We start from the raw sequence: 20238 nt of genomic DNA, 5'->3' as shown, positions 1-20238 counted from the left end.
ACCTTCAAGCTTGAATCTGAGTTCACGTGAATCCATAGCTCTAGCTCTGATTACATATCAATCTTCTAAGTACCAAAGCTTATTCCAGACGCAGCAGAAAAATGAAGTCTGAGCCAGCCTTTTTAAAAAAACCAGACGTGATTTCATTAATGCAGAGAGTTCCCTGGATTGTCTTTCTTTGTGCCCCCAGTGCTCTGCACAGTGCCTAACACATAGCACTTTACATGGATAGAACTCTGGTCTTGGAGTCAGGAAGACCTGAATTCAAATTCAGCCTCAGACTCTTTACTAGCTGTGTGAACCTGGGTGAGTCACTTAACCCCTTCACAATCTTGACTTTAGGATTAACCAGTTCAAAAAAATCACTGTCCTTGAGTCTTGTCTCTGTCTTTTAGTAGGCTAAAAGGCCTCTAGGTGCTGCTGTAGTTAGAGGCTGGACCTGGTCTGGGAAGACCTGAATTAAAATGGGGCCTTACTCTAAATGTTTAACTCTAGGCAAGTCACTTAATCTCAGCCTCAGTTTCCTAATCTGTAAAATAATAATAGAAACTACTTTTCAGAGTGGCTGGGAGGATGAAGTGAGATAATAATTGTAAAAGCACATTGCCCAGGAGGCTAGGTGGCACAGTAAATAGAGCACTGGCCCTGGAGTCAGGAGGACCTGAGTTCAAATTTGGCCTTAACACAAAAAACTAGCTGTGTGACTTTGGACAAGTCACTTAACCCCAATTGCCCTCCAAAAAGCAAAAAAAAAAAAAAAAAAGCACATTGTCTGTCATGTGGTAGTGCTATATAATTATTAACAGTTTGTTGTTTGATTCTTCATGAGCCAGCTGTCCATGGGATTTTTTTTTTGTCTTTTTGGAGGAGGGAAGGCGGGGAAGTTGGGGTTAGGTGACTTGCCCAAGGTCACGCAGGTAGTAAATGTTAAGTGTCTAAGACCGGATTTGAACTCAGGTCCTCCTGACTCTAGGGCTGCTGCTCTATTCACTGCACTGCCTAGCTGCCCCTATGGGGTTTTCTTGGCAAAGTTACTGGAGTGGTTTACCATTTCCTTCTCCAGTGGATCACCTTTGTCAGTGATGACTACCATCACAATGAGACAGTGATCCATGAGGAAAATAGGGGTTAAGTGACTTGCCCAGTGTCACACTAGGAAGTATCTGAGCTTGCTTTCGAACTCAGGTCTTCCTGGTTTTCCTGGACAGATGCTCTATCCACTATACTGCCTAACTGATCTTATTGTTAAACTATTATTATGAATTAATTAATGCTTTATTTATAGGCAAGTTCACTTGTCTGTCATAACTGCATGTCACAACATAATTCAGTGTTGTTATTTTCCCATTGTATCAGGTTGTCTTTTGCAGTGCCTTATAGTCCCCAGGTTATCAGTACCCCATGATTATTAATTAATTAATTAATGCTTGTTGACTGCCTGACAGATCTGCATTTACTGTATACTCTTCCATTTACTGTGTCGGTGAGTTGGCTGGAGGCACTGAGATGTTAATTGCCTGTGGGTGTCAGAAGTGAGATTTGAGCCTAGGTCTGTCCAATGTCCACTTTTTAGGTCATAGCCTTATCTGCTTATAAGGATGAGCCTTGATTCCTAGAATAGAAAAGTTCCTGAAAAACGTCGTAAGACAAAATTTCTAGAAATGAAATACATTTTCCCATTGCTTTCCATGACTATTTCTGAGATGTCTTCTCCCTTCTCTTGCTGGTCTTGCTAGGCTGGGAAAGAGGAAATTCAAGAACTCATCCACAAAGACTCTAGAGTGCTGGGCAGAAGAAACCTTCCATCTCCCACCCTCCTCAAGGCCTTTTTTTATTATTGTTTAGTCATTCCCACCACTTCTGACTCTTCATGACCCTATTTGTGGTTTTCTTGGCAGAGATACTAGAGTGTTTTGCATTTCCTTCTTTAGTTTGTTTGACAGATGAGGAAACTGAGGCAAACAGGGTAAAGTGACGTGCCCAGGGTCACACAGCTAGTAAGTGTGTGAGGCCATATTTGAACTCAGGTCTTCCTAACTCAGGGCTTAGCTACAGTTCCCCCTAGGGGAATAGAGACTAAAGCAGGGATTTCATTGATAAAGAGGACTTCCAAGTAAAGAAATTTCCTCTACTAATGCAGGTCAGCAGCACTTTCTATGCAATTTAGAGTCTTAGAGAGTTGCCTAGGGCACTGAGAAATTAAATGACTTGACCAGGGTCACACAATCGGTATGGGTCAGAGTCCAGACTTGAACACAAGTCTTCCAGGCTTTGAAGTAAGCTCTCTAGCCACTGTGCCACGCTGTTTTAAAGCAGTGAAGGGAGAGCTAAAATTTAATTCCAGTTGACAAAGATTCATTGTCAATTCTGTGCAAAGAGACAGCTGGGAAGGAGTGGGTACAGAGTTAGCCTAGCAGGAGAGGAAATGGAGAGACAGAATGGAAACAGGATGGAGAGAGAAACAGTATAGTAGGGAGAGAGAAAGACAGAGACAGAGAGACACATAAACAGAAAGAAGAGAGACACAGACACAGAGAGAGACTGAGATTGAGAGAGACAGAGGGAAGAGAGAATGTAGTGGGGGAGAGAGAGAGAGAGAGGGAGAGAGAGAGAGAGAGAGAGAGAGAGAGAGAGAGAGTGAGAGCCAATGTTTGAATGTTTGTCAGGCCTCTTATCCTGCTCACAGGGCCCGGTGAGAACCATGACACAGCATTGCAGGAGGGGCCCAGGCAGCTCTCTGCTTCCCACGGAGGGAAAGGTGATTCTCAGCTGTTTCTGTTGGCACAGACCCATCAGGCAGCTGGCCCAGGCACGGGGCCATGAGGGGAATGAGGGCAAAGGGAGGTTTGAAAGTTGTGGGGAAAGACTGTGCTTCTAGAGCAGGAAGAGGTGGCAGCATGCCTCAGAAGGGGAGGGAAGGAGGGAGGCAGGAGGCCGGAAGCTCTGAGGCAGAGGCTGCAGAAGAGGGAGAGATAAAGGGGGAAGTGACCAGTCACCCTGAGTGAAGGGGGATCCTTTGGCAGGATATTTCTCAGAACAAGGTGCTGTTGGGGGCAGGCACTTTGCTGGTTACTTCATTCACTCATTTGTTGAGAGCCTACTGTGTGCAGGGCACTTTCCCAGCTCAAGGGCCACCTTTCCCCCTGAAAAAAGTTGCAAATTAAAGAGAGACTCTTCTAATCTCCTTAAGGTGCTTTGCCTCTTTCTGTGGTCCTCAATACATCTGACATTGCATTATACTTATGTAGCTTATGTCCCAACTCAAGTAGAGTAAGCTCTCTGAGGGCAGGGACTCTCATGTTTATTTGTTTTTTAATCTTTGCAGCTGAGTGCCCAGTGCATAGTAGAGTACAAGTGTTTGTTGAATGACTTTTTTTTTTTAAAGCAACTGGGGTTAAGTAACTTGCTGAAGGTTACACAGCCAGTTATTTCTGGGTGTGGTGGTAAGTATCAGAGCCCAGATTTGAGTCCCAGGTCATCCCAACTCTGGGGCTGGTGCTCTTACTCCCTGTGCTACCTGGCGGCCCCCGATGAATGACTTTTAAATGTACAAAGCATGATGCATGACTCTGAAGGAGACACGGAAATGAATAAAGACATTCAGTTATACAGCCTGAGATTCATGTTTATGCTGTTCTTATTGTGACAGACCTTATACACAAATAGGCAGTTCACCATTTTCTTTTGCCCATTTTCTTTTAGGGAGAAGAAAGGGTGTCTGCTGCTGGGAGTTGCCCTGGCCTCATTTGTTGTCTACACACATGCCTTATTGCCATTATGTTTTGTTGGTGCCTGTTCTTTGTACAGAAATGGTGGGTATTTCCCAGTTTGGGGGAGGGACATATGCACAACACATACGTGGACACATACATGTATGTGTAATGCACCGCGTTCATAGCTCGAAGTATAAATGCATGTGATGTGCATGTGAACACATGTGTATATACATGATGGACACTGCACTGAGTTGTGACATGAATTGCATGCATGTGTACATATTTATACATATATACATGTAGAGGGGGGGAGAGAGATGGTGGATAGAAGGCTAGTCAGGAAGACTGGCATTCCAATCCTATTTCAGAGACTTACTAGCTATACAACCACTTAATCCTCCCAGCCTCAGTTTCCTAATCTGTAAAATGGGGGTGTTGATGATAGCACCTACCCTACAGAATTATTAGGAGGATCAAATGTAAAAACCCTATATAGATGTTATCTATTGTTATTAATTGTTGCTCAGGAGGGAGGTCACTGGTCTCCCCTAGGCAAAGGAATTACCCATCTATAAAATGAGGGGCAGGACTAAATGTTCTCCTTCCATTCTACTGTTCTAGGGCAAAGGAAGGTGTGCAATGACCTCTGGAAGGCTCTTTCTCCCAAGTCTGCAAAGCCAGGTATGTGCTCCGTGGTGGTGGTCCGCCCCCTTGTGGAGATGGCGTGTTTTAGCAGCTGCCTGACCTTGCCATTCCAAGTGTCCTCTCACTGTGGCTCCTCCCTCTGTTTCTGGGAGAGGGAGAAGGAGAGAACCCCCCTGGGGAGCTCCATTTCAGGACATGGTCTGAGGCACAGTGTGCGGTGCTTCCCCTCCCCATCCTCCAAGGGCCTCAGGCAGGGTCCAGCCCTCCAGGGTCCTGGTGCTGGGGTTTGTATCTTTGCTGCCTGTTCTGGGGCGGGCTTGGAAAACTGAACATGGACGTGCTGGAGCTGGGGGAGGCCAGGACAGGGAAGGATCTGGCAGAAGTGGAGCGGAGGTGGGGGGACGGGGAATGGGCAGAATGTGAAGCGGGTGGGGGTCACCTTGGGCAGCCCCTTCCCCACCATGACCCACCATCCTTCTTCCAAGCCACCCCAAAAGGTGTCTATCATATCACCATTTAATTTCCTGCGTCATCACCTTCATGCAACATGTCCCTTTTCCATCCTGAGGGGCCATGCAAATAGCTTTCCTGTCACACCGCCATCCTCTGACAGTCACCTTTGTCCCAGCACCATTAAAATGGCAGGTTGACCAGAGGAGTCTGTCCCCCATGGGTATTAGGCTCAATTCAACTCTCTCCCTCTTTCAGGCTTGTTAAAATTCTCTTCTCCCTGCTAATCCTAACCCTAATTCTTCCTTCTTTGCCTTCCATCATTCCTCTTCTCTTTTTCCTTCCCTTCTTATTCTTTCCTCCCTTCCTTTCTACCACAGGATCAGAGATTAAGAGCTGGAAGGGACCTTAGAGTTTACCTAGTTCAACCCTCTCATTTTTATAGTTGAGGAAACCGAAGCCCAGGGAAGTCGAGTAACTTGCCCAAGGTCACACAGGAAGTAAGTGGGAAAGCCAGATTTGAATGCAGATCCTGTCATTTCAGGCAGCTCCTGCAACTTCAAGTTCAAAAGCCTTTCCCCTGCCCCCCCCCCCAGCTCCTCTTCTCCCCTGCCCCCCTCTTGCACCTTGCTATTTCTAACCTTGAGGTCACCCTCATTCCGGGTGCCCTTCAGCAAGGGGTCTTCCCTCAGTCTCTCATTCTCACAGAGGATAATAAGACAGACACACAAGCTTCCTTATTTATGGTGACTAAATGCAGGGTTTCATTTCCAGGGTCCCAATCTGTTTTCATTTAGGGAGATGAGAATGAATAGGAGAGGATGAAAATAATTCTGCCTCGGAGGAGGGAGTAGCCAATCATCAGGGGTGTGTCTATCTGTGTGTGTATGTGTGTGGGTGTGTTTGTGTGTGTGTGCCTGCACAGGGGGCCTGCCCTTGGCGGTGGAAAAGATACAGCTCCCCTCACCCCGGCTTAGTCTGACAATTCACCCTCGGGTCCAGTGAAGCCCTGACCTTTGGCTGCCCGATCTATGGCTTTAATCCATTGCCCCTTTAGGTCCTCAGATTCAGCCCTGAATGAGTAGACCAGGCCAGACTGTTGGAGCTGGAATGCCCGGGGATCGGTCAGGGGCCCACTGGTCACCTGGTACCCCAACAGGGGAATGGAGGTGTGAGCTTTCATATCCTGGGAAGACAAGAAGGCAGAAAATGATGTAAAAAAGAGGGAGGGAAAAAAGAAGGGAGGGAAGGAAGGAAAGAAGGAAGGAAAGAAGAGAGGAAGGGAAAATTGATCATGGTTAATTTTGTCCTTTTTAGGAGCACCCTTTCACCTTACAGAGGGACAGGAATTAGGGTCCCTCAATAGGTATGGGGAGGAAGTGTGTGCCAAGGAATTGTTCATCACTCTTAGGGAAAAGTAATCACTACCTGAAACATTAACACTGAACTACAAATCAGGAGACCTGGGTTCAAATCTTGGTTGCATCACTAACTTGCTCTGTAGTCTTGGGCATGTCACCTAGTCTCTCTACCACTCTCTACTCTTCCTACCCCGCTCCATAAAAAGAGAGATATTTCTATTTCTTATTTCTATTGTAATAGATGGAAATAGCAGGTGTGAAGGTGGGTGCTGGGAGAGGTAGAAAGGGCTATTGAGATGTGAGGGTTGACAGTGGGGATCACCTGTGGGGCAGCATAGATGTAAAGCACCAGGGGGTCGTCTCTGGGGATGACACACCAGCCTCGGCTGCTGCCCTTCCCCCACTTGTCTCCCAGGAGCTGCAGGAAGCTGCACATCAGGCTCTGTTCCGATACCTTCGAAGACTCTTTCTGGGAAATGCACGAGGGCATCCGTCAGTTTGTGTGGAACAATCCCCCCAAAGAGCTAGCTCAAATTGGAAACCAGTGGCCATCTCCTCAGTTTCCTTCCCTGTAAAAGGAGGGGCTTGAACCAGATGATCTCCAAGGTGCCTTCCAGCTATGATTGGGTGAGCTGAGAGAAGGGAGAGAGCTGTGTGGGCAGGAGCAATCTGGGAAAGCTTCATGGAGGAGGTGAGTCTTGTAATTGAGGCAAGATTTGGAAAGGTAGAAAGGAGAAGCAAAGGCATTCCAAGTGAGCATTCATCTACGTAGGTGTGCATGTATGCACCTGTATGGATGTTCCAGTGGGTACGTGCTCATGACAGGAGAAAATCTGGGGCACCCTGTGTGGAGAAGAAGGAGAAGACATGCGGAACACCCCTCCCAGGGTCTTAGTTGCTTCTGTGTTCTGGAGAAGTTTGGGGTCCAGGTCTGAGCTTTCAATTCAATTAGGGGGCTTCCCTGTTTCAGACTATAAGTTCCTTGAGAGCAGGGACTATTTTTTTGGTCTTGGTAGCTCTAGCACTTAGGACAGTGCTGAGCACATAGTAGGTACTTCATAAATGATGGCTGACTAACGGACAGATTCAATGCTGCTCTGAAACTTACGGCCTTAGAGAATTTTCAGAGGGTGTAGGGCAGGAGCAGGGCCACTGGGAGGTTAGCTGATTTACCCAGGGTCACAGGTTCACAAACCAGCATTTGTTAGCACTAGAGCCCAGCTCTTCCTAACTCCCAGATAGATATTTGTCTACTACACTAGATCACAATACCCATTTCTAGAGGTTGGGAGAATATTTTCCCATTAGCAATATGGGAAGCTGACAATAGCAGAGGGGTCAGATCTAGACCACATGCCTCCAGTTTTCTCTGTCCCCACTGGAGAGTGGAACAAGGGAGTCTTGAAGAGGGAGGTAGCTGGGGCCAGGAGATGCACCAAAAAGGGTTAGAATACTTTGAAGCACTCCCTTGCCTCTTTCCACTCAACCTCACCACATATTTGTTTGTGTCATAGCTCTCTGCCCCCAGTTAGACTCTTCTTGAAGGCAGGAATTATATCACTTTCTATCTCTGTATCTTCCTAAGTGGTTAGTGTATCACCTTAGGAACACAGAAAACACTTAATAAATGTTGAATTGCATTGTGACGTGTGTATGTATGCACTACATTTGGGGCAGCAAGAATTGAATACCAAGGCAGCCCTGCATTTCATCGGGTTGGGTAGAGATGATGAGATAACTGGAAGAAAGTGACAGATGGTCAGTCAGGTCACGGTCAGGGTGCAATGCAGAACATTAACAACTGGAACATTCAAGGCACAAGGGTCAGGGAGAGGATGGGAACAGGTAGGGGCTGGGGCAGGGATGACAGTCTGGTAGTATGAGGCATTGGTTGGATCCAAAGTCAGGAGACACTTGAGTTTGAATCTTGTCTCTGATACTTACTATGAGCAACTCTGAGGAAATTACCCTCTTGGAAGGAAGGAAGGAAGAAAGGAAGGAAGGAAGGATGGAAGGAAGGAAGGAAGGAAGGAAGGAAGGAAGGAAGGAAGGAAGAAAGAAGGAAAGGAAAGGAAGGAAGGAAGGAAGGAAGGAAGGAAGGAAGGAAGGAAGGAAGGAAGGAAGGAACAGATAGAAAGAAAGAAGACAGAGAGAGGAGAGAGATGGAAAGAGAAGAAAAAAGAAAAGGAGAGAGGAAGGAAGGAAGGTAAAAAGGAAGAGAGAGAAGGAATGTAGGAAGTCAGGGAAGTCTGAGAGGCATAAGAACTCAGGCTTGGTTTGATTTGTTCACTTCCTCTTAATGTGGGCAAGGGCTCGTCAGTTCTGTCTTTGCAAGTTTATATCAGGGGTGGCATGTGTGCATTGCGATGGGCTGCCTCCTTTCTTTTATTGTAAGTCCAAATCAAGAGTAAAGACAACCAGAAACTAATATTATATTGTTTCAGATTATCTGAAAACACAGGCCCTGGTTTCCTCATTTGTAAGGCCAGGGAGTTAGATGAATTGACCTGTAAGGCCTCTGACAACTCAAAAATTCTCTGATTCTGGATACATTCTGGACTCTGGAGAGATAATTGCTGAAATGGACTCCTAGTTTCCCTAAAGTAGGGGCTCAGGAAAATTTTGAAGATTGTTGTTTGTCCTTCATTCTCAAAGAGGACCAGTGACAACAGCAGATGTCTTGACTTGCAAGTGAATTGGATTTAAGTGAGTCAGACCTGTGCAAAGTCATCAGCCTCACTCTCTCCTCCAGAGTCATTGGAGTCCAATGGCAAGACATGGTCAGGACAACTGGTAAGGCAGTGGGAGGCTTTGGCCTTTTTAAGCTAAGGTCTTTCCCGGGTCTCAATTTGTCTGAGACAACACCCATTCAGTGATTAAGGCTAGATAAGAATTGAGGCAAAAGGTTGCCTTAAGAAAAGAATCAATCTGGGGAGTGGAAGACCTTCAGAGTTTTTTGAAGAATGAGACAAAGGAGCCCCAGAGTAGTAAAGCTCAGTGTTCCCTTGAGCATAGAAATAGTGTTGCTGTTCAGCTGCATCCAACTCTTTGTGACCCCATTTGGGGTTTTCTTGGCAAAGTACTCCAGTGCTTTGCCATTTCCTTCTCCAGCTCATTTTACAGATAAGGAAACTGAGGCAATGGGGTTAAGTGATTTACCCAGGGTCATACAGGTAGTAAGTGTCTGAGACCAGATTTGAAATCAGGTCTTCCTGACTCCAGCCCTGGACCTAGCTGCCCAGAGATAGATTAGGCAGAGAATCCTGACCAAGGGGGGAAGAGGAGATAGGCTTAGTTTGGATCCATTCCCATGGTGATAATGCTTATTTGGTCTGAAAATGGTATCTGCTGTGTCTGGGACAAGGAGAGGGAAGTGGAGGGGTGAGTGCTAATTGATAGGTAGAAGATGTGCCAGAAGAGAGAAGTAGGGATGCAATGGAGGGGAGAAATGGACAGTGTGGTGTGGGTGGGCATCTTCACCCCTTCCTCACCTCTAGAATCCCTTTCTTCTTGTCTTCCTTGTCCTCTGGCAGTAGGTTTCCAGTGAGGAAGACATAACATTCGAGGCAAACCCGGTTGAGCCGACTGTCATCATATTTCAACCTAGCTCGGTAATCAGAGCACTTAGCACACACCACCTGCAGGAGAACTCAAGTCAGGGTCAGGAGTAATGCAAGCACTGGCCTGGTCTGAGATTAGATGGGTATATGTGTCTATGAATTGGGGGAAGTTCAGAGTGAAAGAAAGAGACAAGAAGAGGAAGGATAGGCAGAGAGAAACAAAAAGGTATTTATCCATATTTACTGCCCTCTTCAAAGCAAAAAGCTGAAACTAGGGAAGGGCAGCTGGGGCTCTGCCCAAGACACCAACATCTGTGGTGACACAGCTTTCTAGCTCAGGAATGGGGTAGATGGGCATTGCTTCCTTTCTATTATGGAAAAACACACAAACGTGTAAATCGCTTCCAGCTAAGGTCTAAGTCCCCTCTCCCAAAAAAGGGGGCAATATTGACAAATGTATCATTGTGGTTACAACCTTCGGAAATAATTGAAGCTATAAAATGAATGAAGTCCCCAAAGAGAGAGTGTATAGAAAGAATATCAGAAGCCATGGGACTGAGTCCCAAGAGAGGCATAGTCAAGGATAATGAAGAGAAAAGAAGCTAGCAAAGGACAGAAAGAATAAAAGAAAAGAAAAGGGAGGAAATAGGGCTGGGGCCATGTCTACTACTTTTATATCCCCCAGAGCAGTAAGCAACAATTTTGGGCCCTTGGTACAAGAAGCTAAATCAAGTTAATAAGTGTTTATTAAGAGTTTACTACGGGTGCCAGGCAAGAAGCACAAATGCCCCCTTGTCTGTGGAAAGTAGCACAAAACATCACAGAAATCAATTTTGTAGTTTATGATTGAAAAATAATATAAGTAATTAAGATATATTTGGTTGCATGGGAGAAAGGAATTAGTGGCTATAGTCACTTCTAGCTGCTTCAGTTTTTGCACCCTCTAAATTTCATTGACTCGGGACAAAGTGCTGTTGGCCCTACCCTAGTTATGACTTTCTTTATTGCTCTTTGTGCCTACCACAGTGCTGAACACATGGTAAATAATCTCTCAATAAATATTTGTTGATTGAAAGAAACAGATGGTTAGAAAGGGAAGGGATAGATGAGGAAAAGAGGAAGGCGATGAAGATAAGGAAAGGGAAGAGGAAGGAGAAGTGCTGCTCACATAGCCACACGCTCTGCAATGGTGTCGTCTTCGGGTGAGGGCATTGAAGGGTGTCTTACAACGCATGCACATGGTCACCATCTTGTCACGGACCCACTGAGGAGCTCGGATGCCCAGCTCTTCAGACTTCAGCTGAGCAGAGGAGTGGAGGCTTTAAAACTTCCTGACCCTCTTCCCAATGCTCATCTCCCATCCCTGAAACTGTTTATCAATTCATATTTTCCCAGACTCTGTCTGAAATACTAAGACTTAAAGCAACTCTGAGGCGTAGGTAGGTAAGGCATTAATATCATCTCCTCTTGACAAATGAGGAAAGTGAGGACCAGAGAGGGAAAGTGACTTGCCCCTGGTCACACAAGTTAGTAGCAAAGCCAGGATGATAGCTCAGGAGTCCAGGCTCCCCGCCTAGGGCCCCATCTACTGGAGCACATTATCTTTCTCCCAGGGGCTGTCTCATCCACTCCCTTCCTTCATCCTCCATCTTTAACCTTCCTTCTCTGTCCCTTTGGTTTGGGCTTCCTAGTCTCATACTACCCCTAAACAGCTGCCCACTCCCCAGAGACCCTTCCTCAGCCCAGTCCCCCTGAGGGGACTTTGCAGGTACAAAGCAGGCAAAGTTTCTCCTCAGTGTCCCTCTTCTCCCCTTCCTGTACCCTGTCCTTCTCTATAGCTGATCTCCCCTCTCCCCCCAGCACCTCTTGGGCCATTGTTTTCCTTGCCCTACATCAGGGGTGGGGAACCTGTGGCTTTGAGGCCACCTATGGCCTTCTAGGTCCTCAAGGGTGGTCCTTTCACTGAATCCAAATAGGTCTGCACTTGAGGACCTAGAGGGCCACAGGTGGCCTCTGCATCCATATGCTTTAAAGCAGGAGTTATTTAACTTTGAAGTGTCCTGGATCTCTTTGGCGGTGTGCTGAAGCTTATGGATGCCTTTCTCAGAATGTTTTTAAATGCACAAAATAAAATAGGTAAGATTGCAAAGGAAATAAATTCTATTGAAATAGTTATCAAAGTACTAAAACAAAGAAAAAGTTCACCACCACCCCCAGTTTAAGAACTTCTGTTTCAGATCTTATAAGGCACCTTTATGATTATTTCTTCTGACTCCCTCCACCTTATTTTACTGATGAGGAAACTGAGTTTCAGAGAAGGTAAGTGATTTGCCCAAGAATTGAATAGCAAGTCTGGGAATCAAACCCAGGTCTCCAAACTTCATAATAACTGGTATTATTATAACTAGCATTTCTATCATGCTTTAAGGTTTATAAAGTCCTTCACAAATAATATCTCATGTTTTCCTCACAACAACCCTGGAAGGTAGGTGCTATTATGATCCCTACTTTTGTTGCTGTCATTTCATTCGTGTCCTACACTTTGTGACCCGATCTGGAGTTTTCTTGGCAAAGATACAGATGAGGAAACTGAGGCAAACAGGGTGAAGTGACTTGCCCAGGGTCACACAGTTAGGAAGTGTCTGAGGCCAGGTTTGAACTCATGAGTCTTCCTGACTCTGTGCACTATGGCACCATCTAGTGGCCCTATCCCTATTTTACTTATCTGGAAACAAGTAGATAAGGAATGGCTGCATTGGGTGGTACGTATAGCAAGTGTCTAAGGTTGGATTTGAACTCAAATCTTTCTGACTCTAGGGCCCACCCTCCAACCACTGCACTACCTACCTGCCTAATTCAGTGCTTTTCTCACTGTTGTCCCGCCTACCTCTGCTCTTTCACTAACCCCTCACTGGAATGGGCTCTCTCACTCAGAATTTATTTGCAGGGAGAAGAGCCTAAAGAAATAAGTTGGAAACATGAAATTTCAGATGCAGGGAAGATTTGGGGGGGGGGGGGGGGGAGTGGGAGCTTCCTACACTGCACAGGTGACTCCAATGTGTGTGAGGTAGGCCTAGGGGGTCTTCTTGGGGAGAGGGGCAGGGCTCGGTGCATTTACCGGGTGCTCCTCTGTGTCTCCCTCAGGCCCCTGGACAGCAGCTTTGAAGGTTTCATGCCGCTTCCCAAATTGGTCAATGGCCCGTTGGCAAGCCTGGGTACAGAAAGAATAGTAAGTTAATTGTAGTGGTGGGTCCCCCATATTCAAGGACCCTGGGCCTCCCAGCAGACCCATCTCTCTTCCTTCCCTGGCCATACAGTCGCACAATAACCTGGGAAATCCCAAGTGGCTGAAAGATGAATTCACTAGCTGGAGTGTACCCAGGGCCCTGGGCAGGGGCTGAGCACAAATGCCTCTAAGTGGGAAGGAAGGTCAGGCTGACTTGTCTGCTAGTCTTCACATCTCAATGCCTATCTCCCAAAGCAGGGCTAGGATAGTTCCAGAGAGGAGATAAAGGAAGCCTCAAAGGCTCTTCCCTTTTCTTTTAGCCTATCTAAATCACCCTATCATTCAAGGTCCATCTCAAGTCATCTCCTCCATGAAGCCTTCCTTGATCACCCCAGCTGACTCCTGTAAGTGCTTATATCCCACACAAGATAAATTGGGCATTTATCATGCTCTGTTTATTCTGTTAGGTATCCCTCCAGATAGAATACATGCTCCTTGAGGGCAGGGGCTTTATGATTCTTTGTATTTGTATCCACAGGAACTAATACAGGATCTGGTACACAGTACTGTTGCTCAGTCATCCTTCAGTAGTGTCTGAGTGACCCCATTTGGAGTTTTCTTGACAATGACACTGGAGAAGTTTGCCATTTCCTTCTCCAGCTCATTTTCCAGATGAGGAAACTGAGGCAAACAAAGTGAAGTGACTTGCCCCGGGCCACACAGCCAGTAAGTGTCTGAGGCCAGATTTGAACTCAGGAAGAGGAGTCTTCCTGACTCTAGGCCTGGTACTCTAATAAATTATCACTGATGGATTGATTGATGCATCTATATCATGCTTCCCTAGTTAGTACTTACACTGTTGTTATCCTTCCTGATAGAGTATATGCTCCTTGAGGGCAGGGACTTTATTATTCTTTGTGTTTGTAGTACTAGTGCTTAGCACTGACACATAGTAGGGGCTTAATAAGCTAATGTTCCTATGCCATATCTACCTAAACATTAAGTCCCTTGAAGGCAAAGACTACATGTCATATTTATTTTTCTCTCTTCTTCAGTACCTAATTGTGGTGCACTTTAAGCACCTACTCTGTGCAGGACATCAGGTATGTAAACATAAAAAATGACATCGTTCCTGCCCTCAAGGAGTCTACCATTTTGTGGTGCAATGGCATCAATGAATCAGCAAGCATTTATTAAGCATCTACTATTTGCTAAGCACAGTGGATACATACATGAATGTGAAATTGTGTCTGCCCTAAAGGGAATCACAATCTAGCTAGGGAAACAAAATATGCCGATATATGTGTAAATAAAGATGATACAAGGCAGAACATAATGGGTAAAACAGAGATCATTTTCAGTCAGAGGGGCTAGCCACTGATGGGATGACTGAAAATGCCCATCTCCCTCATTTAGCTGGCTGTCCCCAGGTGGGAAACCCTGGCAAACGGCAGGGAGTTGTGACAAGCGCAGCAGAGATTTCAGCTCAATTCACTTGGCAGAAGGAAGAGAAGGTTCTGAGAGAAGTGATCTCTGGGTATGTTTATGAGCTGGGGATGGCAGGATAGAAAAGTTCGATTGGGGTTCTCTCTGCTGAAGCTGCGACCACCTTCCCTCCCCACTCCCTACCTCCTAGCCTGGGTGAGGGTGAGGTTACCTGGATCCAGGTGTTCATTTCTTCCTGAGACCTGCCCCAAAATAGGACACATCTATTAAGGAAAGACAGGCTCCATCTCCCCGTCACCGCCCTCAGCCGATCCCACAGATGCCCTTTCTTCTCCCCATCCCTGGGCCTTTTAGGGTACACTCAAGATGTCTTACTGGGCTTGTAGTTCCAGGGTCCTCTGCTTCCCAGACACCAAGAAAGAGTGAGGGAATTCCACATCATTTAGTTCCCGGACCTGGAGAATCATTCAGGAGTAATAGTAAGGAACTCCAATGGGTGCATTGGGTCACAGCAAGTTTGGCCTTGACCAGGCATGTTCACAAAGGAGGAGTAGGCAGGCAATGTGCAACTTGGAGAAGAAGTGGTCCCTGCTATCCATTCCACTGCTGGACAAATGTACATATAACAGACCTTCGAGTTGGATAGCACTTGAGAAGTCAGCTCTCTGCAGAGTCACAAAATTTCTGAGTTGGAAGGGACTTGAGTGAGAATGAGGACCAACCCCATATACAAAACAGAATGCCCCTACAATCTACCTGACAGTGGGCATCCTTGGAGACCTCCAGGGAGAGGATGCTCCTTACACTTTTGCAGAGCTCTACTTAGGAGAAGTGTGACTGGATAGAGCTCCAGGCTTGGAATCAGGAAGATACACCTTCCTGAGTTCAAATCTAGCCTCAGACACTTATTAACTGTGTGACTCTGGGCAAGTCACTTAACCACTGTTTGCCTCAGTTTCCACAACTGTAAAATGAGGATAATAATAGCACCTATCGCTAAGAGTTACTGCTGAGAGGGCTCTAACAAAATTCCCAGATGCTCCTCTGAACCCTGGTGGTTTGGGGCAATGTGAGGGTGTGGGCCTATGAGAATTTTTTTATGCTAGTGATATTTCCCCTTTTGGACAGATAATAAAAGCTAGCATCTATATAACACCTGAAGATTTGTTAAGCGCTTTACATGCTATTTCATTTGATCTTCACATCAGCCCTTGGAGGTAAGCGCTATTACTATCCCCATTTTACAGATGAGGAAACTTAGGCAAACAGAGGTTAAAGTGACTTATTCAGAGTCAAACATCACTGAGGCAGGGTTTGAACTCAGGTCTTCCTGACTCCAAGGCCAACACTTTATCCATGGGGCTACCATGATATTTTCTCTAGAAGAGAAAATATCACTAGTATCAAAATCTTCTCCCAGAATAAATTATACATGGATCAAATACATTTATTATATGTGGCAACATTTTTTGGCATGAAAATAGGTTTAAATTTCTCTTATTTTGTTCCAGCATTTCCCTAGCTTCTCTTTATGGCTGGCTATTCCATTTTCTCAGCCCCTCCCAACTAGCATTTATGGATTTCATCAATATATTTCAAGTCCAAGAATTTCTTGTGGCCAAATTGTTTGGAAAATGCTGCCCTTGGAAATTACAGTATAGACAACAAGACCACACATGATGCTTCCCTCAGGAAGAGAAGGGGGAGGGCAGGGATCAGGGACCAGGGGGGTGAAACCTGGCAGAGGAAGAGGCCAACTTTCCCTGAATGATGTCACTGTTTTGCCTCGAGACCAACTTGGTTCCAAACCCCAGGCACAGGCTCTTGAATCGATGAAGATTCAGGAGGGAACTGGAATACGTGGTTCTCAGGGTCCCTCCCAGCTCTGACATCCTCTTCTCTGCTCTGACATTCTGTGTTCTAACGTCTCTCCCAAATCTGACATGCTGTGTCCTAAGGCCTCTCCCAGCTCTGATGTGCTGTGTACTAAGGCCTGTCCCAGTTCTGATATCCTGTTCTATGCTCTGACATGCTGTGTTCTAAGGTCTCTCCTGGTTCTGATGTCCTCTTCTGTGCTCTGACATGTTTTGTTCTAAGGTCTCTCCCAACTCTGACGTGCTGTGTACTAAGGCCTCTCCCATTTCTGATATCCTGTTCTAAGCTCTGACATGCTATGTTCTAAGGTCTCTCCCAGCTCTGACATCCTGTTCTGTTTTGACATTCTGTGTTCTAAGACCTCTCCTAATTATGATATTCTATGAGATACATCATCTCAAATGAATAGCCAACACTGGTTTTATCCCTTTTCCTTCTGCCTGACAAATGGTATCCTCTCCAGAAAAGTAGAGTGCATTTGTGTGCACTCATACACCCACCTATAGATATGCATAGGTATAGGGGAACCAGTGCACTTAGAGACACCCACAGAGCCCCACAGGCAGGGAGGGATATTCAGAGACACTAACACATGCAAACATTTCCACGGCCATCCCTACTTAGATAGACATTTAGAGACATGCTTGGAGACACGTACAAACATAGATCCTAACAGAAATTCAGAAACACACGGAACAGACTGGGAAAGAGACACACGTTTTGAAATACAGACAGCCAACATTATCCTTCCAACACACACACACGAGTGACATAGACACATGACCAGTTTGGAATCCGGAATTCCAGCACCTGGGACAGATTCCATTGAATGGGAAGTTGGGGGAGGGGGTAGGTGAGTGGTGGCATTGGAAGCAGACCCTGGGAGAGACACTCAGACCTTGGGGGAAGTCTCACACTGCACCTCTATCCCCTGACCTCCACTGGCCTAGGACACTCCTCCCTCTTCCTTTCCAGAGGTCCAGCTTCTCCTCTAACCTCTTTTGAGATTTAGATTGGTAGAGGACCAGCAAAGACCTCCAAGTCACAGGGCTGGCAGTCTCTGGACCACTGTGGGAGGCATGTTAAGCCTCATAGAGGGCATAAGAGTGTTCCTCCCACCATATGTATGTATGCGTGTATATGTATGTATATACCATATAGCATGTATTTAGATATGACATATGATGTTTACATATGATGTGTATTTATTTATATGTCACATATATTTATATGTGACATATATCATATATTTATATAGGATATATATGTGATGTATACATGTGAATTTCTGTATATCTCTCTCTCTCACACACACACACACTCACACATGCTAAGATCATGTCCATGATCCAGAGATACATCCTTCTTCAAAACTTATCAGAAATATTGCTTTCAGTTTTGGCACTCAGGGTTCCTCAGAACCCTCAGTACTCTGCTCTTCTGATAGGAAGGGCTGGAGAAAGGAGTAAAATACTCCTCCCAAAAACTTCATATGAAAAGGGCTCAGAAGCCCAACAAACTCTTCATGTTCTGCCAGCTGAACCCTTTGGATTCCTCTCCACTATCATCACGCCCCCATTCTGGGTACATTGTTCCTTCCCCACTTTCTAATTCCCTTTTGTGTTTCCTCTTCCTCCATTAGATTATAAGTTCCTTGAGGGTGGGGCAAGGGGGGCATCTTTCTTTTTCTTATTTGTATTCTCGGTATTAAGCACAGGGCCTGGCATGTAGTAGGTACTTAAGAAATATCTATTGTATTATAATGAATTCCTGAAAATGTTCTCTTATGCTCACCTGCACGATATGACCTTGTATGCACTCCTGGGCACATCCTAAGAATGTAGGCCCTGGGTGGTGACTCTGTGTTCACTGGAAGAAGTAATGCTTTATTCCCCAAAAGGCTGAGGGTTGACTTCAGGAAAAAAAAAACCTGAGCCAAATTGAGGGTAGATAAGATTCCAGATAATAATTTACAGCCTCTCCAAGAATAGGCAAGCAGAGCAATGCCCAGAAAATGCCAGTCTGAGATGCCCTTTTGGTGCCAACTCCAGGCTCCAAACCGTAGCCAACAGGTCCTGCTCCTGATACTCTCCATCTAATTAGGAGTCAGCATGGTTTGACTGGGGCTCACTATGTGTTGGGTCTGGCACAGAGGGGTAGTTCAGGGGCTTAGGTAAAGTGCCAGGCCTGGGACAGGAGAGTTGGCAGTTGCCTAGGATGCAACAAGGCCGCTTTTAAAATTCCTTTTTTTGTAAGTGCACATGGCTTTATTATGACAGGAGGTAGTAAGACAGGCAGGGCATAAATAATAACTCACATTTATATAGCATTTTAAAGTTGCAAAGTACTTTTGCATATATTACCATAGTATTTCTCAAAATTTTTGTTTATATCAAGGTATTTTTTTACTGTGAGGAAGTGCAGAGTTGGGAGATTTTGCATGGAATTTCAAGTGTGTGTTATATACATTTCCCAGGATGCTGCTGAATGCATAGGAGATTGTAAGTATAAGTTCCATACAATTCACAGAACACTGGGCATTTTCACTGGCTGTCCCCCCATGCCTGGAATGTTCTCTTTCCTCATTTCTACCTCCTGGCTTCTGTGGCTTCCTTGAAGTCCCAGCTAAAATCCCACCTTGTTTTAAAAGAAGTCTTTTCCAATAATCCTTAATTCTAGTGGATTATCTCCAATTTATTCTATCTGTAGCTTGTTTTGACATAGCTGTTTGCATGTTGTCTTCTCTATTAGATTGTGAACTGGGAGTGTCTTTTGCCTTTCTTTCAATCTCCAGCAGTCAGCATAATGCCTGACACATAGTAGAGGCTTAATAAATGTTTGTTGACTGACTGATGTGACCTCTTCCCTCATACACCCTTTGAGAGCCTCATCATCTCATTTGGTTCTGGACCCTATTATGCTATTCTCCATCTTTTACAAATAAGGATTTGTAATAGGCTCCACATAGTTGAGTGACTTGCCTAGGGTTGCACAATCACTAACTCTCCGAAGCAGGATTCAAACTCAAGTCTTTCTAATTCTAAGACCAGAGCAATATCTGATACTTCACATTGCTTCCTTTTGATTTCTGATTGACCACTGAGAAGAGAAGAGAGAAAGGCAAAGGCAAAAGTTGACCAGAGGTTGGATATCTGTAGAAGATCACCAAGATAAGAGCTGAGACTAGTTACTCTTTAAGGTAAAACTATTTTTTTATAATCTAAGAATTGCAAATCCAGTGAGCAGGGGTAGCAGAAGAAAGGAGGAAAACCCTGAAAAAAAGATGGAAAAGCTTTTTTAAAAATTCTTATTTAGGAACGCAGACATACCATCCTAAATAGTGAACAGTTATGGGGAACAAGTGGTTTGTTTGCCAGTGAGAGTTTGCAGTAAAAGAGAGAAATGGAGGTCATGGTGTGAAAGCAAGTATGGAAGGCAAGGAAAATGATCCACTGACATATAAAGAATGTGGTATGCTTTTGTTTCTTTCAGCGTGCCAGATAACAACTACATGCCTGCATGCAGGTCAGCGACCCTGCTAAATGAGAAAGTGAAAGATTCAAATCTTCCCTTGTCCTTCAAAATCCAGATTAGATCCTATCATCCTATAACTTTCCTCCTTTTCTTAGCCAAATTCCTTGAAAAAGACATCTACACCCAGTCCTCCCAATTTCTCTCCTTTTTCACTCTTCTTTTTTTTTTCTTCCTTTTGGAGGGCAATTGGGGTTAAGTAACTTGCCCAAGGTTACAGGGCTAGTTTTTGTGTGTGTGTGTGTGGGTGTTAAGTGTCTGAGGCTGGAACCGAACCCAGGTCCTCCAGACACCGGGGCCAGCGCTTTACTCACTGCGCCACCTAGCCACCTCCTTTTTCACTCTTCTAAATATTGTCTGAAGTATGGATTCTAACCTTATCATTCAACAGAAATTCAACAATTCAACCCAATTGTCTCTTCTCGGGG

General features: G+C 45.3%; 1 protein-coding gene across 1 annotated transcript in view; it reads right to left on the bottom strand.

The window, feature by feature from the left end:
* Positions 1–5446: 5446 nt before the first annotated feature.
* FGD2 (FYVE, RhoGEF and PH domain containing 2) overlaps positions 5447–20238 on the bottom strand; it is a 48203-nt gene continuing 33411 nt past the window's right edge. The window contains exons 10-16 of the mRNA XM_069073585.1: positions 14780–14859; positions 14616–14646; positions 12851–12943; positions 10901–11032; positions 9664–9810; positions 6495–6641; positions 5447–5997 (exon numbers count right to left, since the gene is read on the bottom strand). Coding sequence (XP_068929686.1) covers positions 5785–5997; positions 6495–6641; positions 9664–9810; positions 10901–11032; positions 12851–12943; positions 14616–14646; positions 14780–14859 — 843 coding nt within the window. The 3' untranslated portion in view covers positions 5447–5784. The remainder of the gene's footprint in view (positions 5998–6494; positions 6642–9663; positions 9811–10900; positions 11033–12850; positions 12944–14615; positions 14647–14779; positions 14860–20238) is intronic.

Source organism: Petaurus breviceps, unplaced genomic scaffold (genome assembly GCF_028583685.1).
Source record: "Petaurus breviceps papuanus isolate PSGF00001 unplaced genomic scaffold, PetGlider_PUasm1.0 90865, whole genome shotgun sequence".
Taxonomy (NCBI): Eukaryota; Metazoa; Chordata; class Mammalia; order Diprotodontia; family Petauridae; genus Petaurus; species Petaurus breviceps.
This window is presented reverse-complemented; position numbering and strand designations above follow the sequence as displayed.